The sequence below is a fragment of the Scyliorhinus torazame genome, chromosome 3 (assembly GCF_047496885.1).
Source record: "Scyliorhinus torazame isolate Kashiwa2021f chromosome 3, sScyTor2.1, whole genome shotgun sequence".
NCBI lineage: Eukaryota > Metazoa > Chordata > Chondrichthyes > Carcharhiniformes > Scyliorhinidae > Scyliorhinus > Scyliorhinus torazame.
In genome coordinates, this window is record NC_092709.1 from 296,318,970 (window position 1) to 296,339,427 (window position 20,458).

Genomic DNA, 20,458 nt, shown 5'->3' on the forward strand with positions numbered 1-20,458 from the left:
TCCCAACTACACAGAGATTATTTCTAGCAGGAATCATTGGATACCATGGGCAGGGCCTCTTGTATATTTTTGTTTTCTCTTCCTGGTCATTACACTTGAGCCCAATTAGAGTAGCTCAGCTAATTCAGTGCCCACTGGAAATTACAATCTGTTACCTTCCTGGTCTAACCTAGTTTCACAGTTGATCATGAAGGAAACCACAAAGATTCTATTAAAATGTCAAGTATACCAGAGGTTATTTCTATATTTCAGTTGTTCTGTTGTTAATCGTAATTTTTGTTACTTATTTTTCAGAAACACAACGCTGATTTTGATGTAACGTCATTTTGGTTGTCCAACAGTTGCCGCCTGCTACACTGTTTAAAACAATACAGTGGCGATGAAGTAAGCCTGGTTTATCATTTCTACTCAGCAGCAAACCATGTTTTGTGTATTCTTTCTGAAAACAAAATAGAATATTGTTCAGCAAAAGAGGAAGTCATTGCTGGAGAAAGTGAGACTTTTTCTGCCCATCAAGCACTCCCAGACCAAGAATAGCAGAGTCAGCTGGAGCAAAGGTTCCCTCTAATCATTCCCAATGACGTGCCTCATCCCAGCCTCGGAATAACACCACCAACGCAATGTAATTGGGAATTTTTAGGTTGCTACATCAGCAACCTCTGAGTGAGATTACCACTTCGGGAGAATCATTAAAGGCAGTTTTGTGTTTTGGAAGCAAGTCCACAGGGATTAATACATCATTTCATAGGCAATGATTGATGAACCCACAGTACAAAATGATGAGCCCCAATTGGATATCTTACTGAGCTGAACTGATGAAAATTGCCAAGCTTCTGGAAAGGTGTGAGACAAAGGGAAACATGCTTATTGCACATTGCTGGTGATTTGCTAAAAACCTTGTTTATTTCAAGAAAAGAATGATGGAGCAGAGAAGGAGTCCATTCAGCCCTTTGTGGTAGAGCTGTCCAATTAGTTATTTGGGTATAATGGTCTTGTAAATATGAAATATCTGCTACATTTGCAGCATAATTCCACTCTGATTTTTATAATTAATAATGTGATTTTAAGTCACTTACAAAGCTAATCTCCAAAAATATTGTGGGACTTATAAAGGAAACTTTCAAAATATTAATACAATGCTGAAAAACAAAAAACTGGAAATACTCAGCAGGTAAGGCAGCATCTGTGGAGAGAGAGGAATAGAGTAAATGGGTGGAATTATAGTTAAAACAAAGGAAGATTCACCAGACTGATATTGATGCATTCCCCTACCCCCAGACAACGGTTTGAAGACGGGAGCATTTAATTGATTGAGAGCTGAGGTGCTGGAACCCTTCCAACGTCCCACTTCTGTCCGATTAAGTCTGATTAAGGTTTATGGATGTCCTTCCTGCATGGATACAGATAGAGACCCACATAAGGGCCTCATCCCACCACTGCTAGTGGGAAGGTTGCCATATGGGAAGCCCGAAAATCAAATCCTCCCTCCTCTGAAATCCTTCCACGACAACTTCAATCTTGCCCTTACGCACATTTTTCCTACTTCCTTTATCTTTGGCCTCTGGTGGGTGAATTGCTGGCAGATTCTTCCACTTTGATGGATGAAAAGCTGGGGGAGCAGAATTCCTATCCCTGAGGTCTTAATACCGAGAAGGCATGTCACTGGCCAGTGAAATGCCTGATGGGCCTTCCTGGATTGAAGCACTGCAGGGTCCTGTTGGTTCCCTGGCCAACAGGTGGAACCTTGGTTATAAACATTAGATTTTACCCACTGTGTCCTATTTTTTCAATGCCTTGAACCTCAATTTGAATCAAATAAAACTTTTAATACTTATAATCATACAAAAGTACAACACAAAGGAGGATATTCAGCCTAATGCATCTGTGCTGACTCTTTGAAAGAACTATCTAATTTGTCCCACTCCCGACCTCTGTCATCGTAGCCCTATAACAGTTTCCTTTAAGGTTTATATCATTCAAGATATGTGGGCTTTGCTGGCTAGGCACTGGCAGTATTTATTGCCCTTGAGAAGATGGTGGTGACCTGCCTTCTTAAAGCACTGCAACCCATGTGGTGTAGGTACACCCATAGTGATGTTTGGGTAGGAGTTCCAGAAATGTGACCCAGCAACAAGTCAGGATGGTGAGTGCCTTGGAGTGGGGGCTTCCAGGTGGTGGTGTTCCCCGATGCCTCTGTGGGAGGGTGGGCTAGGAACCATTGAGTTTCAGTGCTGATCGGGGCACCCTTTGTAGATATTGCCCTGGTCTCTGTGGAGCCAGGTGCCAGCTCGATCAGCCCCGGCCCCACCAGAGTGACACCGTAAATCACGGCCACTCATTTTTTTCCCTTTAAAGACACTCAAGATCTGTAGAGAAAACTGGCCTGTACAACTGGGGAATTACACACTAGTTTTCAGTCTGAGCCTGACACTTTGCCATGTCAAATTCTGACAAGATTCTGCCTGTGGTTCCCAATTCTGTGAACCCTCATCGTGTGTCACCAATCCTTTGTGTCAACCTATCTGTGCACCTGCAGCCCCTCTTCCTTGATACCATGATAGTAAATCTCTTCTACCCCTTCGTTAAAGCCTTGCCATTTTCCTAAAATGTGGTCATGAATTGAACATGATACTCCACCTGAGGTCTAACTGGTGTTTCATCAAAGTTGACAAACTTACTTGCTTTTTTACTGTTAAGGCCTCCGTAATTAAAACTTTTTAAATAGTTTGCTCAACATTTCCTACTGCCTTAAACGATTTGCACACATCTATCTCTCCGGTCTGTCTGTTCCTGAACCCCCTTTAAATTGTACTAATTAGTTTATGTTGGTTCTCCTCAGTCCCCCTACCAAAAATGAATTACTTCACACCGGTTAAATGTCATCTGCCATGTGTCTGACCACTTCACCTATCTATTTCCCCGTGACGTCTGTTACTTTCCTCCTCTTGTTTACCATTTTTCTGAATTTTGTATCATCGGGCCAAGCTTTGAAATTCAACCCTGTAATTCTACCAAGTTCAGGTCATTAGTGCAGTGGTCCTAATACCCTCCCCTTGGGAACTGCACTGTTTGCTTTACTCCAGTCTCGGGGGGGGGGGGAATTCACCACTCCCTGCTTACTGTGCCTTTGCCAATTTCGTCCCTTTTATCCCTGGTCTTTAATTTTGTTGACAAATCTATAATGTGTTACTTTGTCAAACACCTTTTGCAAGTTCATGCATGCACCAATCACACAAGCCTCATTAATCATCTCCATTAGTGCACCCAAGAACTCAATCAAGTCGGTTAAACTCAATTTGTTTTCTTTAATTACCCCATACTTAAAGCAGTTTTTCTTTCTCTGACACTGATGTGTATTATTCGCCATGTTTCATTTTGATATTTATTTGGGAAATTAGAAACCATGCACGACAGCGTCCTTGCAGGAAGAGATGAAATGGGGAAAATCAGTTCCCCTTTTTTGGATATGCTGAAGGCATGATAAACACGTTAGTTTGTTTTTCCTGATGCTTTGAAGAAATTTATAAAGATGTGACTATTTTCTTGAGTCTTTTTATTAGGCTTTTGCGGAACTGTTCATTACTGGTTTGATTGCTTGTGAAAATAAGTCAAATGCAAGGACAGAATATTATTTTCTCACATCCCTTCTCAATTCCTTCAGGATTTTATGAAGCAAAATAATACACGACAGAATGAGCACAGCCTCAAGAACTTTGACCTCACGGAGTATCGTCAGGTTCTAAGTGACCTTTCTATTCAGATCTATCAGCAGATTATTAAAGTTGCAGAAGGCTTCCTTCAGTCCATGATAGGTAAGCTTCTTATTGCTAAATACTTTTGTTTAAATGAGAGGGAAGTACAGCTCCACAAGCATTAATAACCTTTGTTATTCTAATGGCCACTCTTCATGTATGAGCTTGGACAGTGAGGGTTGGCGGTTTATTTGGAATGTTCAGTATTGTACATAGTGTCACGGTTGAACTTGATATGGACCTCGCCTATTATCCACATCTTCCACACAAAGGTGATTAAATATTAATCAAATGTGTTCCAGGTGATTTCTCCTCTTCATCCCCACCCCAACCCCACTTTCCCGTCTGGGCATAATTGTGCTGAAGCTCGTCATAGCAAACCAACCTACAACCCACATGAGATCAGCTAATTCCACATTGATTTGAGGTTTTGTAGTCAGCAGCAGGAAACTGGAGTTGGTACGGTTTCTGGATTCCAAACCTACTTCAGGGAAGCGGGCATCAATTAGATTTTCATGGGGGCAACCATTCAATTGGCATGGAAATAGATTCTCAGTCCGATTAAGGATGATGAGCAGGATCTTGAAGCTGGAGGGCCAGTTGGAGGTCTTTCTGCTTGACAGGAGCAGCAAGCAACCTGCAGTGGATAGTAAGTAACTGAAACGGCATGACAACACAATGGGTGCGGTCAGCTATGATGGAGCAACATCGGAATCCTTTGGGAAGCTCAGTGGGTTCAAACAAGGTTGTGTTCTGTCACCGACACTCTCTGGCATATTGCTGCTGTCATATGCCTTCAGATCATCTGATTTACCTCAGGTATCTGGTTCCTCACTTGTTTCTTGGAGCTGTCTCTTTAACTCAAAGCATTTTTCTCTGCCTTTTACTTGAATTCCAGTCAACAGTTCCTTGTTCAAATTCCAGTTCCTTTTGTCCCTCTGACTTCAGTCTTTCTGGGGCCTCTCTATTCTGGAATGATCTGTTCTTTAGTTTCTGGGACTTATTTTCTTCCCATTACTTAATTATTCTGTTTCATGCAGAGCTGTGAGGGTTGTTTCCTAGAACAACGAAAAGTACAGCACAGGAACAGGCCCTTCGACCCTCCAAGCCTGTGCCGATCATAGAATCATAGAATTTACAGTGCAGAAGGAGTCCTTTCCAAGGGCCGGTGCATTGTGTCTGCACCGGCCCTTGGAAAGAGGACCCGACGTAACCCCACACCTCCACCCTCTCCTCTAACCCAGTAACAGATGCCCTAACTAAAAAAAAAAAACCTTTTGTCCTTACTCGGTCTATATTCCTCTATTTTCTCCCTATTAATGCACCCATCCAGATGTCTCTTAAATGTTGCTAATGTGCCTGCTTCCACCACGTCCTCTGGCAGTGTGTCCCAGGCACCCATCACAAAGCGGGCAGCATAATCAAAGATCCCTCCCACCCGGCTTACTCACTCTTCCAACTTCTTCCATCGGGCAGGAGATACAGAAGTCTGAGAACACGCCCGAACAGACTCAAAAACAGCTTCTTCCCCACTGTCACCAGACTCCTAAATGACCCTCTTATGGACTGATTTCATTAACACTACACTCTGTATGCTTCATCCGATGCCAGTGCTTATGTAGTTACATTGTATATGTTGTGTTGCCCTATTATGTATTTTCTTTTATTCCCTTTTCTTCTCATGTACTTAATGATCTGTTGAGCTGCTCGCAGAAAAATACTTTTCACTGTACCTTGGTACACGTGACAATAAACAAATCCAATCCAATCCAACTCTCTGTGAAAAACGTACTCTGCAAATTTCCCTTAAGCTTTCCCTCTCTCGCCTTGAACCTGTGCCCGTGTAATTGACACCTCCACCCTTGGAAAAAGCCTCTGACTATCCACCCAGTCTATGCCTCTCATAATTTTGTAGACCTCTATCAGGTCTCCCCACAGTCTCCGTCTTTTCAGTGAAAACAATCCTAGTTTATTCAACCTCTCCTCATTGCCAACACCCTCGAGACCAGGTAACATCCTGCTGAACCTTCTTTGCACTCTCCCCAAAGCTTCCACGTCCTTCTGATAATGTGGTGACCAGAACTGCACGTACTACTACAAATGCTGCTAATAAAGGTTTTATATAGCTGAAACATGATTTCCCAACTCCTGTATTCAGTGCCCCGGCTGATGAAGGCAAGCATGCCATATGCCTTCTTAATCACCTTGGCCACCTGTGTTGCCACTTTTAGGGAACTGTGGACCTGCACACCCAGATTCCCCTGTATGTTAATGTTCTGAAGTGTTCTGCCATTCACAGTATAATTCATAGCTGGATTTGATCCTTCAAAATGCACTACCTCAAATTTGTCCGGATTAAACTCCATCTGCCATTTCTGTGCTCAAGTCTCCAATCTATCTATCTTGTTGCATCCTCTGACAATCCTCAACGCTATCAGCAACTCCGCCAATTTTCATGTCATCCGCAAACTTACTAATCAGACTATCCACATTTTCCTCCAGATCGTTTATGCATGCCACAAATAACAGAGGTTCCAGCACTGATCCCTGCGGAACACTACTAGCTACAGATCTCATTTTGAAAAACACCCTTCCACCGCTACTGTCTGTTTTCTATAACCAAGCCAGTTCTGTATCCATCCAGCAAGCCCACACCGAATCCCATGTGATTTTAGTTTTTGTACTAGTCTGCCATGTGGGACCTTGTCAATCACCTTTCTAAAGTCCATATAAACTATATCTACAGCCCTTCCCTCATCAATTTTCTTTGTCACCTCTTCAAAGAACTCAATCAAATTGGTGAGACATCACACAAAACCATGCTACCTGTCACGAACTCGTCCCTTTTCCTCCAAATGTGCACATATCCTGTCCTTCAGTATCTTTTCCAAAAGCTTCCCCACCACTGATGTCCGGCTCACCGGCCTATAATTTGCTGGATTATCCTTGCTTCCTTTCTTAAACTAGGGAACAGCATTGGCTATTCTCCAGTCCTCTTGAACCTTACCTGTGATCAAAGAGGATAGAACATAGAACATAGAACATAGAAAAATACAGCACAGAACAGGCCCTTCGGCCCACGATGTTGTGCCGAACCTTTGTCCTAGATTAATCATAGATTATCATTGAATTTACAGTGCAGAAGGAGGCCATTCGGCCCTTTGAGTCTGCACCGGCTCTTGGAAAGAGCACCATACCCAAACTCAACACCTCCACCCAACACCAAGGGCAATTTGGACATTAAGGGCAATTTATCATTGGCCAATTCACCTAACCCGCACATCTTTGGACTGTGGGAGGAAACCGGAGCACCCGGAGGAAACCCACGCAGACACGGGGAGGACGTGCAGACTCCGCACAGACAATGACCCAAGCCGGAATCGAACTTGGGACCATGGAGCTGTGAAGCAATTGCGCTATCCACAATGCTACCGTGCTGCCCTTAAGAACAAATAAATCTACACTATATCATTTTACCGACATCCATGTGCCTATCCAATAGCTGCTTGAAGGTCCCTAATGTTTCCGACTCAACTACTTCCACAGGCAGTGCATTCCATGCCCCCACTACTCTCTGGGTAAAGAACCTACCTCTGATATCCCTCCTATATCTTCCACCTTTCACCTTAAATTTATGTCCCCTTGTAATGGTGTGTTCCACCCGGGGAAAAAGTCTCTGACTGTCTACTCTATCTATTCCCCTGATCATCTTATAAACCTCTATCAAGTCGCCCCTCATCCTTCTCCGCTCTAATGAGAAAAGGCCTAGCACCCTCAACCTTTCCTCGTAAGACCTACTCTCCATTCCAGGCAACATCCTGGTAAATCTTCTTTGCACCTTTTCCAGAGCTTCCACATCCTTCCTAAAATGAGGCGACCAGAACTGTACACAGTACTCCAAATGTGGCCTTACCAAAGTTTTGTACAGCTGCATCATCACCTCACGGCTCTTAAATTCAATCCCTCTGTTAATGAACGCGAGCACACCATAGGCCTTCTTCACAGCTCTATCCACTTGAATGGCAACTTTCAAAGATGTATGAACATAGACCCCAAGATCTCTCTGCTCCTCCACATTGCCAAGAACTCTACCGTTAACCCTATATTCCGCATTCATATTTGTCCTTCCAAAATGGACAACCTCACACTTTTCAGGGTTAAACTCCATCTGCCACTTCTCAGCCCAGTTCTGCATCCTATCTAGGTCTCTTTGCAGCCGACAACAGCCCTCCTTACTATCCACAACTCCACCAATCTTCGTATCGTCTGCAAATTTACTGACCCACCCTTCAACTCCCTCATCCAAGTCATTAATGAAAATCACAAACAGCAGAGGACCCAGAACTGATCCCTGCGGTACGCCACTGGTAACTGGGATCCAGGCTGAATATTTGCCATCCACCACCACTCTCTGACTTCTATTGGTTAGCCAGTTCGTTATCCAACTGGCCAAATTTCCCACTATCCCATGCCTCCTTACTTTCTGCATAAGCCTACCATGGGGAACTTTATCAAATGCCTTACTAAAATCCATGTACACTACATCCACTGCTTTACCTTCATCCACATGCTTGGTCACCTCCTCAAAGAATTCAATAAGATTTGTAAGGCAAGACCTACCCCTCACAAATCCGTGCTGACTATCCCTAATCAAGCAGTGTCTTTCCAGATGCTCAGAAATCCTATCCTTCAGTACCCTTTCCATTACTTTGCCTACCACCGAAGTAAGACTAACTGACCTGTAATTCCCAGGGTTATCCCTAGTTCCTTTTTTGAACAGGGGCACGACATTCGCCACTCTCCAATCCCCTGGTACCACCCCTGTTGACAGTGAGGACGAAAAGATCATTGCCAACGGCTCTGCAATTTAATCTCTTGCTTCCCATAGAATCCTTGGATATATCCCGTCAGGCCCGGGGGACTTGTCTATCCTCAAGTTTTTCAAAATGCCCAACACATCTTCCTTCCTGACAAGTATTTCCTCGAGCTTACCAATCTGTTTCACACTGTCCTCTCCAACAATATCGCCCCTCTCATTTGTAAATACAGAAGAAAAATACTCATTCAAGGCCTCTCCTATCTCTTCAGACTCAATACACAATCTCCCGCTACTGTCCTTGATCGGACCTACCCTCGCTCTAGTCATTCTCATATTTCTCACATATGTGTAAAAGGCCTTGGGGTTTTCCTTGATCCTACCCGCCAAAGATTGTTCATGCCCTCTCTTAGCTCTCCTAATCCCTTTCTTCAGTTCCCTCCTGGCTATCTTGTATCCCTCCAATGCCCTGTCTGAACCTTGTTTCCTCAGCCTTACATAAGTCACCTTTTTCCTCTTAACAAGACATTCAACCTCTCTTGTCAACCATGGTTCCCTCACTCGACCATCTCTTCCCTGCCTGACAGGGACATACATATCAAGGACACGTAGCACCTGTTCCTTGAACAAGTTCCACATTTCACTTGTGTCCTTCCCTGCCAGCCTATGTTCCCAACTTATGCACTTCAATTCTTGTCTGACAACATCGTATTTACCCTTCCCCCAATTGTAAGCCTTGCCCTGTTGCACGTACCTATCCCTCTCCATTACTAAAGTGAAAGTCACAGAATTGTGGTCACTATCTCCAAAATGCTCCCCCACTAACAAATCTATCACTTGCCCTGGTTCATTACCCAGTACTAAATCCAATATTGCCCCTCCTCTGGTCGGACAATCTACATACTGTGTTAGAAAAGCTTCCTGGACACACTGCACAAACACCACCCCATCCAAACTATTTGATCTAAAGAGTTTCCACTCAATATTTGGGAAGTTAAAGTCGCCCATGACTACTACCCTATGACTTCTGCACCTTTCCAAAATCTGTTTCCCAATCTGTTCCTCCACATCTCTGTTACTATTGGGGGGCCTATAGAAAACTCCTAACAAGGTGACTGCTCCTTTCCTATTTCTGACTTCAACCCATACTACCTCAATAGGGTGATACTCCTCGAACTGCCTTTCTGCAGCTGTTATACTATCTCTAATTAATAATGCCACCCCCCCACCTCTTTTACCACCCTCCCTAATCTTATTGAAACATCTATAACCAGGGACCTCCAACAACCATTTCTGCCCCTCTTCTATCCAAGTTTCCGTGATGGCCACCACATCGTAGTCCCAAGTACCGATCCATGCCTTAAGTTCACCCACCTTATTCCTGATGCTTCTTGCGTTGAAGTATACACACTTCAACCCATCTCCGTGCCTGCAAATACTCTCCTTTGTCAGTGTTCCCTTCCCCACTGCCTCATTACATGCTTTGGCGTCCTGAATATCGGCTACCTTAGTTACTGGACTACAAATCCGGTTCCCATTCCCCTGCCAAATTAGTTTAAACCCTCCCGAAGAGTACTAGCAAACCTCCCTCCCAGGGTATTGGTGCCCCTCTGGTTCAGATGCAACCCGTCCTGCTTGTACAGGTCCCACCTTCCCCAGAATGCGCTCCAATTATCCAAATACCTGAAGCCCTCCCTCCTACACCATTCCTGCAGCCACGTGTTCAACTGCACTCTCTCCCTATTCCTAGCCTCGCTATCACGTGGCACCGGCAACAAACCAGAGATGACAACTCTGTCTGTCCTGGCTTTCAACTTCCAGCCTAACTCCCTAAACTTGTTAAGATGTGAAGATATCTGTTAAGGCCCCAGCTATTTCTCCTCTTTGCACCTGCAGTAACCTGGTATGGATCATCTGGCTGCAGGGACTTATCTACCTTAATGCAATTTAGGATACCCAACACTTTCTCCCTGTCTTGCAACTAAGCTTGAACTGCCTTGAATCCAGTTAAAACTAAACTCAAAAATGTCTTTCTAACTTTAAGGTTGCCCCTGGTTGCTAAGCAACAGCTCAGTCCTTCTCTAAGCATTGTTTGCTTTACACATCATAAACTCTCAAATCACAACGTAGACACAGTTTGAGATTAAACCAAACCTCATGGATGCCATCACCTTAGTTTATCATGAATCTAACTAGAGCTTAAACCCTTTTTTATACAGAAACACTAAATTAAACTCATTTAAATCTAAACCTTATTTACAATATCCAACAATACAAACATGGGTTAATTAAAACTAGTTCTGCTTCCTGACACCTTTAAATTAAATACAAGATGATTCATTTGTATTTCATTGTGAATTGATTTAGGACATTTTATCCAGAGCTATTTGTATCTTGTATGATGTATGTCTTGTTTAGTTTGTATTAATGCTGGCTTTTGTTTTTAAGTTTCTGCTATGTTGGAAAATGAGAGTATTCAGGGTCTGTCCAGTGTGAAACCCATGGGCTACAGGAAACGTTCTTCCAGCCGAGTAGACGGAGACAACAGCTACACACTCGAGGCCATGCTACGCCAGCTTAACCAGCTATACAACACTGTGTGTGAGCATGGACTAGATCCTGAGATTATCCAACAGGTCTTTCGGCAGCTTTTCTACATCATCAATGCAGTCACACTTAACAACCTGCTGCTGAGGAAGGACGTGTGCTCATGGAGTACTGGGATGCAGCTTAGGTATGATTGCTGGAGAATGACTGTCTCTCATACCCCAGGGTATTCTTGTATCGTGGAATCCCCAAATGGCACACATCCACAATGCCCAAATATCAAGATGCAATCAGTTAAATGTGATACAAATGTACAAATTAGGAGCAAGCCACTCGGTCCCTCGAGCCGGTTCCACCATTCAATAAGATCATAGCTGATCTGATTCCAACCTCAATTCCAGATTTTTGCTTACCCTCAATAACCTTTCACTCCCTTATCTATCAAAAAACTATCTAGTTTTACCTTTAAAATATTCAAAGACCCTGCTTCCACCGCCTTGAGAAAGAGAGTTCCAAAGACTCATGACCCTCAAAGAAAACATTTCTACATGTCTCTGCCTTAAACGAGTGACCACTGATTTTTAAACCATGACCCTAGTTCTAGATTCACCTACAAGGGGAAACAACCTCTCCACATGTCCAGACCCCTCCGGATCAACGGTTTTAATCAGTAGTCACAGAGTTTTATAGCACAGAAATATGCCCTTCAGCCCAGTGTCTGTGCTGGCCATCAAACACCTGTCTATTCCCATTATAATCCCATTTTTCAGCACTTCTGGTGCATAATATGCTATGGCATTTCAAGTGATCATCTAAATCCTTCTTCAATGTTGTTAGGGTTCCTGCCTCTACCAGCCTTTCAGGTAGTGAGTTCCAGATTCCCACTACCCTCTGGGTGAAATAGATTTACCTCAAATCCCCTCTAAATCCCCTACCCCTTATCTTAAATCTATGCCCCCTGGTTATTGACCCCTCTACTAAGGAGAAAAGTATATTCCTATCTACCCCATCTATATCCCTCATAATTTTGCACACCTCTGGATGAGATGCCCCCTCAGCCTTCTCTGCTCCAAGGAAAACAGCCTCAGCCTATCTGGCCTCTCTTCATAGATGAAATGCTCCAGCCCAGGCAACATAATGGTGAATCTCCTCTGCACCCTTTCTGGTGCAACCACTTCCTTCCTATAGTGTGGCGACCAGAACTGCACATAGTACTCCAGCTCATGTTACCGCTTACTCTTCTGAACTCCAGTGGATACAACCTAAGCCTGTCCAACCTTTCCTCATAAGAAAACCTGCCCATTCCCTGTATTCGTCTCATAAACCTTCTCTGAACTGCTACTAATGCATTATTCCTTCCTTAAATAAGGAGACAAATACTGTACACAGTACTCCAGATGTGGTCTCACCAAATCCCTATATAATGGAAGCATAACCTCGATATACTCAATTCCCCTCACAAACAATAACATTCTATTAGCTTTGCTAATTACTTGCTGTACCGGCATACTAACCTTTTGTGATTCATGTGCTAAAACACCTAGATCCCTCTGCAATCTCTCACCATTTAGATAATAAGCTTTTTAATTCATTCTGCCAAAATGGACAATTTCACATTTACCCTCATTATACTCCGTTGCCAGATCTTTGCCCACTCAATTAACCTATCTATGCCACTTTGTAGCCTCCTTCTGTCCTCTTCACAACTTACTTTCCTACCTATTATTATGTCATCAGCAACTTTAGCAACCATACCTTTGTCCCTTCATTTAAGTCATTTATATAAATTGTAAAAAGTTGAGGTCCAGCACTGATCCCTGTGTCACACCACTTGTTACATCTTGCCAAGCAGGAAAAAAAACCCAATTATGGCTATCCTCTGTTTCCTATTAGCTAGCCAATCTTTTATCTATGCCAGTGTCTTACCCCTTACACTAGAAGCTTTTATTTTCTGTAACAACCTTTGATGGAGCACTGTATCAAATGCCTCTGGAATTCATAAGTACAGCACATTCACCGGTTCCCCTTTATCCTCAGCAGTTGTGACACCATTGAAAAACTCCAAAAATTAGTTGAACTTGATTTGCCTTTCACAAAACCCTGTTGACTCTGCCTGATGGTCTTGAATTTTTCTAATTTCCCTCCTATAACATCTTTAATAATAGCTTCTAATATTTTCCCAATGACCGTTGTTAAACTAACTGCTCTGTAGTTTCCTGCTTTCTGTCTCCCGCCCTTTTTGAATTAAGAAGTTACATTCACTCTTTTTCAATCTAATGGAACCTTCCGTGAATGGAGGGGGTTTTGGAAAATTAAAACCAGCACATCAACTACCCATGAGACATTTCTTTCACGACCCGGGGAGACTGCAGCTCCAACAATTTGCTCAATAGCACTACCCTAGTGATTGTAATTTTCCTGAGTTCCACCCTCCCTTCCGTTTCTTGATTTCCAACTATTTCTGGGACATTACCTGCATCCTCCATAGTGAAGACCCGTACAAAATACCTGTCAATTCATCTGCCATCTCCTTTTTTCGTTATTGGTTTCCCAGATTTATTTTCTACAGGGCCAACGCTCACTTCTTTAACTCTTATTTAAATATCTATAGAAACTCTTACTTATGTTGATTACCGAAGGTTCATGGCTTCATTAGCAACCTGAAAGCAATTTTAGAGTCATTCAGTTGTCTACATTCATTGAAAAAAACTCTCATTTGATCAAAAGTGTAGGTGGTCTCAAATCATCACAACAAAATTATACAGGAGACTGTACAAAGGAGCTTTGATATATTCATCAAATGACAATGGATAGTGAGTAAGTTGGATGTAGGGAGTCAAGATTACCTTTGTTTTCGACAACAATTCAATGGTCCATAAACTCAGACCAAAGACTGAGGCTCATGTATCCATCCAAATTCCAAAGGCACATAAAATCATGTTTGTATGGATTAGATGGAATTCTACTTCAGAGCCCTGAGAAAATATTAATGATTTTTTTCATCTGCATGTGTAATAATTTTCCATTAGCAAGCAGACCCAGAAGGCAAATCTCACCCTTGTCTACAGACGAGAGGGAGATAATGTTCATTCAGATGGACTGCATCATAGAATTAATGACTGGTTAAAAGCAGCTCAGTAGCCCCTATAAAAGAACCCTCTATCTACATGCTCCATAGCAAGATATTAAATTAGATCCCCCGCTTTCACTGTGATTCCCATATTTTCTCCCGACAGCCACGATTCTACTGAACAGAAATCAAACATTCCAATTTATTTCTCTGTTTCAAAAGTGCATCCATATTTCTTTCCTCAGGATTGACCTTTGATGGTATTGAGGCTGTTATTTACTTTCTAATATCCTGCTCTAAGTGTCACTTCACTGGGAGGCGAAAATGTTGTAATATGCCAGTGCTCCTCATTGGAGATTCACTGACTAATCTATGAAGACGTCTGCTTCTGTTGTGTCATGAGCTGCCCTTTCCCGACTGCTAACCTATTGCCATCTCTGCATGTTGACCACTGATGTTCCTTTTCTCAGCCTCTTTTGCAGTTCTCTGAGTGGGCTGGCTGAGAAACGTTTTCTCACCCTGAGAGGTGAATTTATTCTTTCATTCATAGATTACAGTGCAGAAGGAGGCCATTCGGCCCATCGAGTCTGCACCGGCTCTTGGAAAGAGCACCCTACCCAAGGTCAACACCTCCACCTCATCCCCATAACCCAGTAACCCCACCCAACACTAAGGGCAATTTTGGACACTAAGGGCATAAACAACTTCATGACCAGGATATTACGGCCCTGCCACGGCAGCTATTTATATTGCCATTTTCTTCGGCAGGACCCACAATGAATAAAGGCCATTTGTAGAATTAAAACTGCACCCAAGTCACTTCTGCTTATTCGCAGGTGCACGTGCTCTTGACAGAGACGTGGGAACATGCATGCTGTCCATGTCTGGGAATTGATGAGATTTTTGTGGTGAGGGGAGAATTGATCAGAAGGACAAAAGCTAATGTAAGATTGGATTTTGCAAAAATTAATCTACAGCTCTTATTTCTGACTTGTTTGTTTGTACAGATACAACATTAGTCAGTTGGAAGAGTGGCTTCGAGGAAAAAATTTAAATCCGAGCGGAGCTGTGAAGACGATGGAGCCTCTAATCCAGGCTGCACAGCTCCTTCAAGTGAAGAAGAAAACGAGTGACGATGCTGCAGCTATCTGTTCTATGTGTACAGCTCTTAACCCACAGCAGGTAAATGATCTTTGGCTATCTTACAGTAATGGGAGAAAACACCACCTTTGGACAAATTCTAGATGTGAGGTTTTCAGAAATACATTACGGGGGCGGCATGGTGGCACAGTGGCTAGCACTGCTGCCTCACAGCTCAAGGGACCTGTGTTCAATTCCGGCCTCGTGTGACTGTGTAAAGTTTGCACTTTCTTCCCATGTCTGCGTGGGTTTCCACCAGGTGCTCCGGTTTCCTCCCACAGTCCAAAGTTGTGCAGTTTAGGTGGATTGGCAATCATCAGTTGCCCCTTCGTGTCCAAAAGATTAGGGGATAGTTTAGGTTGGGTTACTGGGTTAAGGGGATAGGGTGAGGGTGTGACCCTAGTTGGGTACCCTTTCAGATAGTCGGTGCAGACTCGATGGGCTGAATAGCCTCCTTCTGCACTGTAGTGATTCTGTGATTCTATTCTATGATGTATCAGAGCCATGGCCTTACCCCAAATATTTCCTCTGTCTCCCAACAATCATGTCGGAACTTCTAATAGCAGTGAAATGTTAATGTGAATGAGGCAGATTACAAACTCTAGTCACAGTCATAGCCACTAAATACATTGAGCTTATTTTTCCAAGTATGATCAATCAAAATTAAATTTGTATCCAAATGAAATAAACACAAAAGCAAAATACTGCAGTTGCTGGAAATCAGGAATAAAAACAGAAAATGTTGGCAAAATTCAGCAAGTCTGGAGCTTATGTTTCAGGTCTGTACAAGGTGCACCTTTGACTTTTCATCAGAAGAGTAGAACTGAAAGGTCATAGAATCATAGAAGTTTACAGCATGGAAACAGGCCCTTCGGCCCAACCAGTCCATGCCGCCCAGTTTTTACCATTAAGCTAGTCCCAGTTGCCCGCACTTGGCCCATAACCCTCTATACCCATCTTACCCATGTAACTATCTAAATGCTTTTTCAAAGACACAATTGTACCCGCCTCTACTACTACCTCTGGCAGCACATTCCAGACACTCACTACCCTCTGAATGAAGAAATTGCCCCTCTGGGCCCTTCTGAATCTCTCACCTTAAACCTATGCCCTCTAGTTTTAGACTCCCCGACCTTTGGGAAAAAATGTTGACTATAGGCTTGAATATTCAAATGACTAGTGAAGACACCAGAAAGATAAACCCACCTGTCACATTCCTTTTTGTAGACATTATTCTTGTATCCCATCCATTTTTCTTTTTAAAAAGTGTCCCTGGATGAATCCAAATTCAATTAAATATTTGGTGTGGTTGTAAAGCTCTGGTTGTGGTAAATGGCAATTTCCTGTTCTAGTCTCTTCCTGTTTTCTCTACAATGCCACTGCTTAAACCAGACTGAGGGAACCTTCACACTGTTAGGCATGCACTTTGAAACTGTGCTAACTTTAGTCATTTGCTCATAATTCTTTTCCTCTACTGGATGTGGAATAATTTTTAATCTCTGTGGTAAAACTGCTCTTACTCAGTAGACTTGTCTGTACCAGGTGCACAAAACTTTGCTGCTAAACAAAATTACCTTCCTCTCCTGAGGCCTGCCAAAATTCAGTGACAGATACCCTCTGTTAACTCTTTGAACTGACCATTCTTGTGTGAGCTTAAACACTGAGTATTAAACATGCTGTTCAGCTGTGTGGTACATCCATACACATGTACTTTCTAGGAGGGATGACTGAATAGCAGTTGATTTAAGATGTCTGGCAGATAGTTTGTGTTTACCCTTCCCGAGGCTCCAATTGTCCAATCTTGATGATCATTAGCTTTTCATAGAATTTACAGTGCAGAAGGAGGCCATTCAGCCCATCGAGTCTGCACCGGCTCTTGGAAAGAGCACCCTACCCAAGGTCCACACCTCCACCCTATCCCCATAACCCAGTAACCCCACCCAACACTAAGGGCAATTTTGGACACTAAGGGCAATTTAGCATGGCCAATCCACCTAACCTGCACATCTTTGGACTGTGGGAGGAAACCGGAGCACCCGGAGGAAACCCACGCACACACTGGGAGGATGTGCAGACTCTGCACAGACAGTGACCCAAGCCGGAATCAAACCTGGGACCCTGGAGCTGTGAAGCAATTGTGCTATCCACAATGCTACCGTGCTGCCCCTCAGCTAACTCAGAACATGCTCTTTTGAACACTGGAACCTTTGATTTTGTCAAGTTTTTGAAATAATTGGATGTTAATTGGATATTAAATTCTCTATCATTGTTATTATTTTCCACAACAGATTGTCAAGATTCTAAACCTCTACACACCAGTGAATGAGTTTGAAGAACGTGTGACAGTAGCCTTTATTAGAAATATTCAGGTATACTCTTCAAAGCTAAAACAGCAAATTACGTTTTTTTTCGAAGATACACAGATTTCATAGATTTCATAGAATTTACAGTGCAGAAGGAGGCCATTCGGCCCATCGGGTCTGCACCGGCTCTTGGAAAGAGCAACCTACCCAAGGTCCACATCTCCACCCCATCCCCATAACCCAGCAACCCCACCCAACACTATGGGCAATTTTGGACACTAAGGGCAATTTAGCATGGCCAATCCACCTAACCTGCACATCTTTGGACTGTGGGAGGAAACCGGAGCACCCGGTGGAAACCCACGCACACACGGGGAGGATGTGCAGACTCCGACAGACAGTGACCCAAGCCGGAATCGAACCTGGGACCCTGGAGCTATGAAGCAATTGTGCTATCCACAATGCTACCGTGCTGCCCCATCCTGTCCCATTTACTCCCATTTAAGCTGATGGCCGATGGTTCCCAATTTCATAGTCAATATTCTGTAAATAAGGGACGTGATCTATCAAAAAAAAAAATCAGTGTCCGTTCTGGGCGGGATTAGCGGTTCCGTTCTTAGCGCTTGTAGCTCCGGGAACAACCCCACTATCAAATGGCACTCTGTTGCTATTTCGTTGCTATTACTGGGAATGCCCCCACCCTCCGAGCATTATTTCCTTGTAGGGAATTTAAAAATGTCGCCCCGACCACCCAACGTGACCTCCGGACCAATGCCCCAACTCGAGGGGGTCCTTGGGGCTCCCTGCACCCACCTCACATGGGCAGGGTACCCTTGATGTGGGCAAAATGCCATCTGGGCACCCTGGCAGTGTCAGGCCAGCACCTGGGTGACACTGCCAGGGTGTAGGCTAGCAGTGACTGGGTGGCACCAGCAGTGCCAGGGTGCCACTCTGCCTGGAGACCGACCACCCGGCGACCTCCAATCACCTGGGAGACTCCCCAAGTGCCCTTCTGCCTGGTACCCGTTTGTGGGGACTAGTGCTAAACGGCATCCGGCTGGGATCTCCTTGGTGAGGCCGAGATATGCCAGGTGGCTTTGGCATAATGATTTTTTTCAGCAGTACTCAAGTTCTGCACTAACAAATAAGAAATCCACGAATCTCTTCTTTTGCCCTTTTTGATCCTATGGTTCACAGATACATAGATACAAAGAAGATAGGAGCAGGATGAGGCCTTTTGGCCCTTCGAGCCTGCTCCCCATTCATCACGATCATGGCTGACCATCCAACTCAATAGCCTAATCCTGCTTTCGTCGCATAGCCTTTGATTCCATTCTCCCCAAGTGCTATATCCAGCCGCCTCTTGAATATATTCAATGTTTTAGCATTAACTACTTCCTGTGGTAATGAATTCCACAGGCTCACCACTCTGTGTGAAGAAATGTCTCCTTATCTCTGTCCGAAATGGTTTACCCTGAATCCTCAGGCTGTGACCCCTGGTTCTGGAAACACCCATCATTGGTAACATCTTCCCTGCATCTACCCTGTCTAGTCCTGTTAGAAACCATTCAGGTAGTAATCTGCCTTCCTGTTTTCGCTTCCAAAATGAATAACCTCACACTTATCCAAATTATACTGCATCTGCCATTGGCTTGCCCACTCGCCCAGCCTGTCCAGATCTTGCTATAGGATCCCTGCATCCTCGTCACAATTCACCCTCCCACTTAATTTGGCATCATCTGCAAACTTTGAGATGTTACATTTTGTTCCCTCATCCAAATCATTAATATATATTGTGAATAGCTGGGGTCCTAGCACCGATTCCTGTGGTACCCCACTGGTTGCTGCCTGCCAATTTGAAAAGGACCCATTAATCCCTACTCTTTGTTTCTTCTCTGCCAACCAGTTTTCTATCCACCTCAATACACTCCCCTCAATCCCGTGCGCTTTAATTTTGCACAATAATCTCTTAAGTGGGACTTTGTCAAACGCCTTCTGAAAGTCCAAATATACTACATCGACTGGCTCCCCCTTGTCGACTGTACTGGTTACCTCTTCAAAGAATTCCAACAGATTTGTCAAGCATGATTGTCCCTTCATAAATCCATGCTGACTCTGGCTGATCCTGCCATTGCTTTCTAAACGTTCCGCTATAAAGTCCTTGATAATGACTTTTTTCAGCAATACTCAAGTTCTGCACTAACAAATAAGAAATCCACAAATCACTTCTTTTGCCCCTGTCAATAATTAATAATCTTTATTGTCACAGTGTTACATTAACACTGCAATGAAGTTACTGTGAAAAGCCCCTAGTCGCCACATTCCGGCGCCTGTTTGGGTACACAGAGGGAGAATTCAGAATGTCCAAATTACCTAACAGCACGTCTTTCGGAATGTGGAATGCTTCAGGGAAACTTCCTTTAAAGATCTTCTAAGAACATTGTCCAGTAAACAAAACACCTTTAGGCTGGAAAGGTTCTACCCATCTTCTAAAATTCCTCAATCGTTTCTCATAACTTAATTTTCTAAAAGCCAAAGGGAAGTTAAGAATCAACTATTTTAGTGTGGACTTGAATCACGTAGGCCAGACCAATTAAAGAATGGCTTTCCTTCCATAATATATATTATCAAACAAGTTGGGATTTTATAACAGTCCAACATCTTCATGAGAGTGGATTTTACATCCCCCTGGAGGTGGGTTGGCAGGCAAAGGTACTTGTAAAATTCCTTGAATGCTATGCCCGTAGCCTACCTGCCCACCTTGTCTCCTACCATTGGAAGGAGAGGCTTTGGGAGGCCCACCTGCCCATTGGTCAGTTGGCTATTTAAA

At 43.6% G+C, this 20,458-nt stretch overlaps 1 protein-coding gene across 2 annotated transcripts in view; it reads left to right on the plus strand.

Moving 5' to 3' along the window:
• The window catches only part of myo5b (myosin VB), a 389,254-nt gene that overhangs the window by 362,071 nt on the left and 6,725 nt on the right, over positions 1-20,458 (plus strand). For both annotated transcript variants that reach the window (XM_072497425.1, XM_072497424.1), the window contains 5 exons: positions 295-384; positions 3,662-3,812; positions 11,017-11,302; positions 15,193-15,367; positions 17,614-17,694. In XM_072497425.1, the coding sequence (XP_072353526.1) occupies positions 295-384; positions 3,662-3,812; positions 11,017-11,302; positions 15,193-15,367; positions 17,614-17,694 (783 nt within the window). The remainder of the gene's footprint in view (positions 1-294; positions 385-3,661; positions 3,813-11,016; positions 11,303-15,192; positions 15,368-17,613; positions 17,695-20,458) is intronic.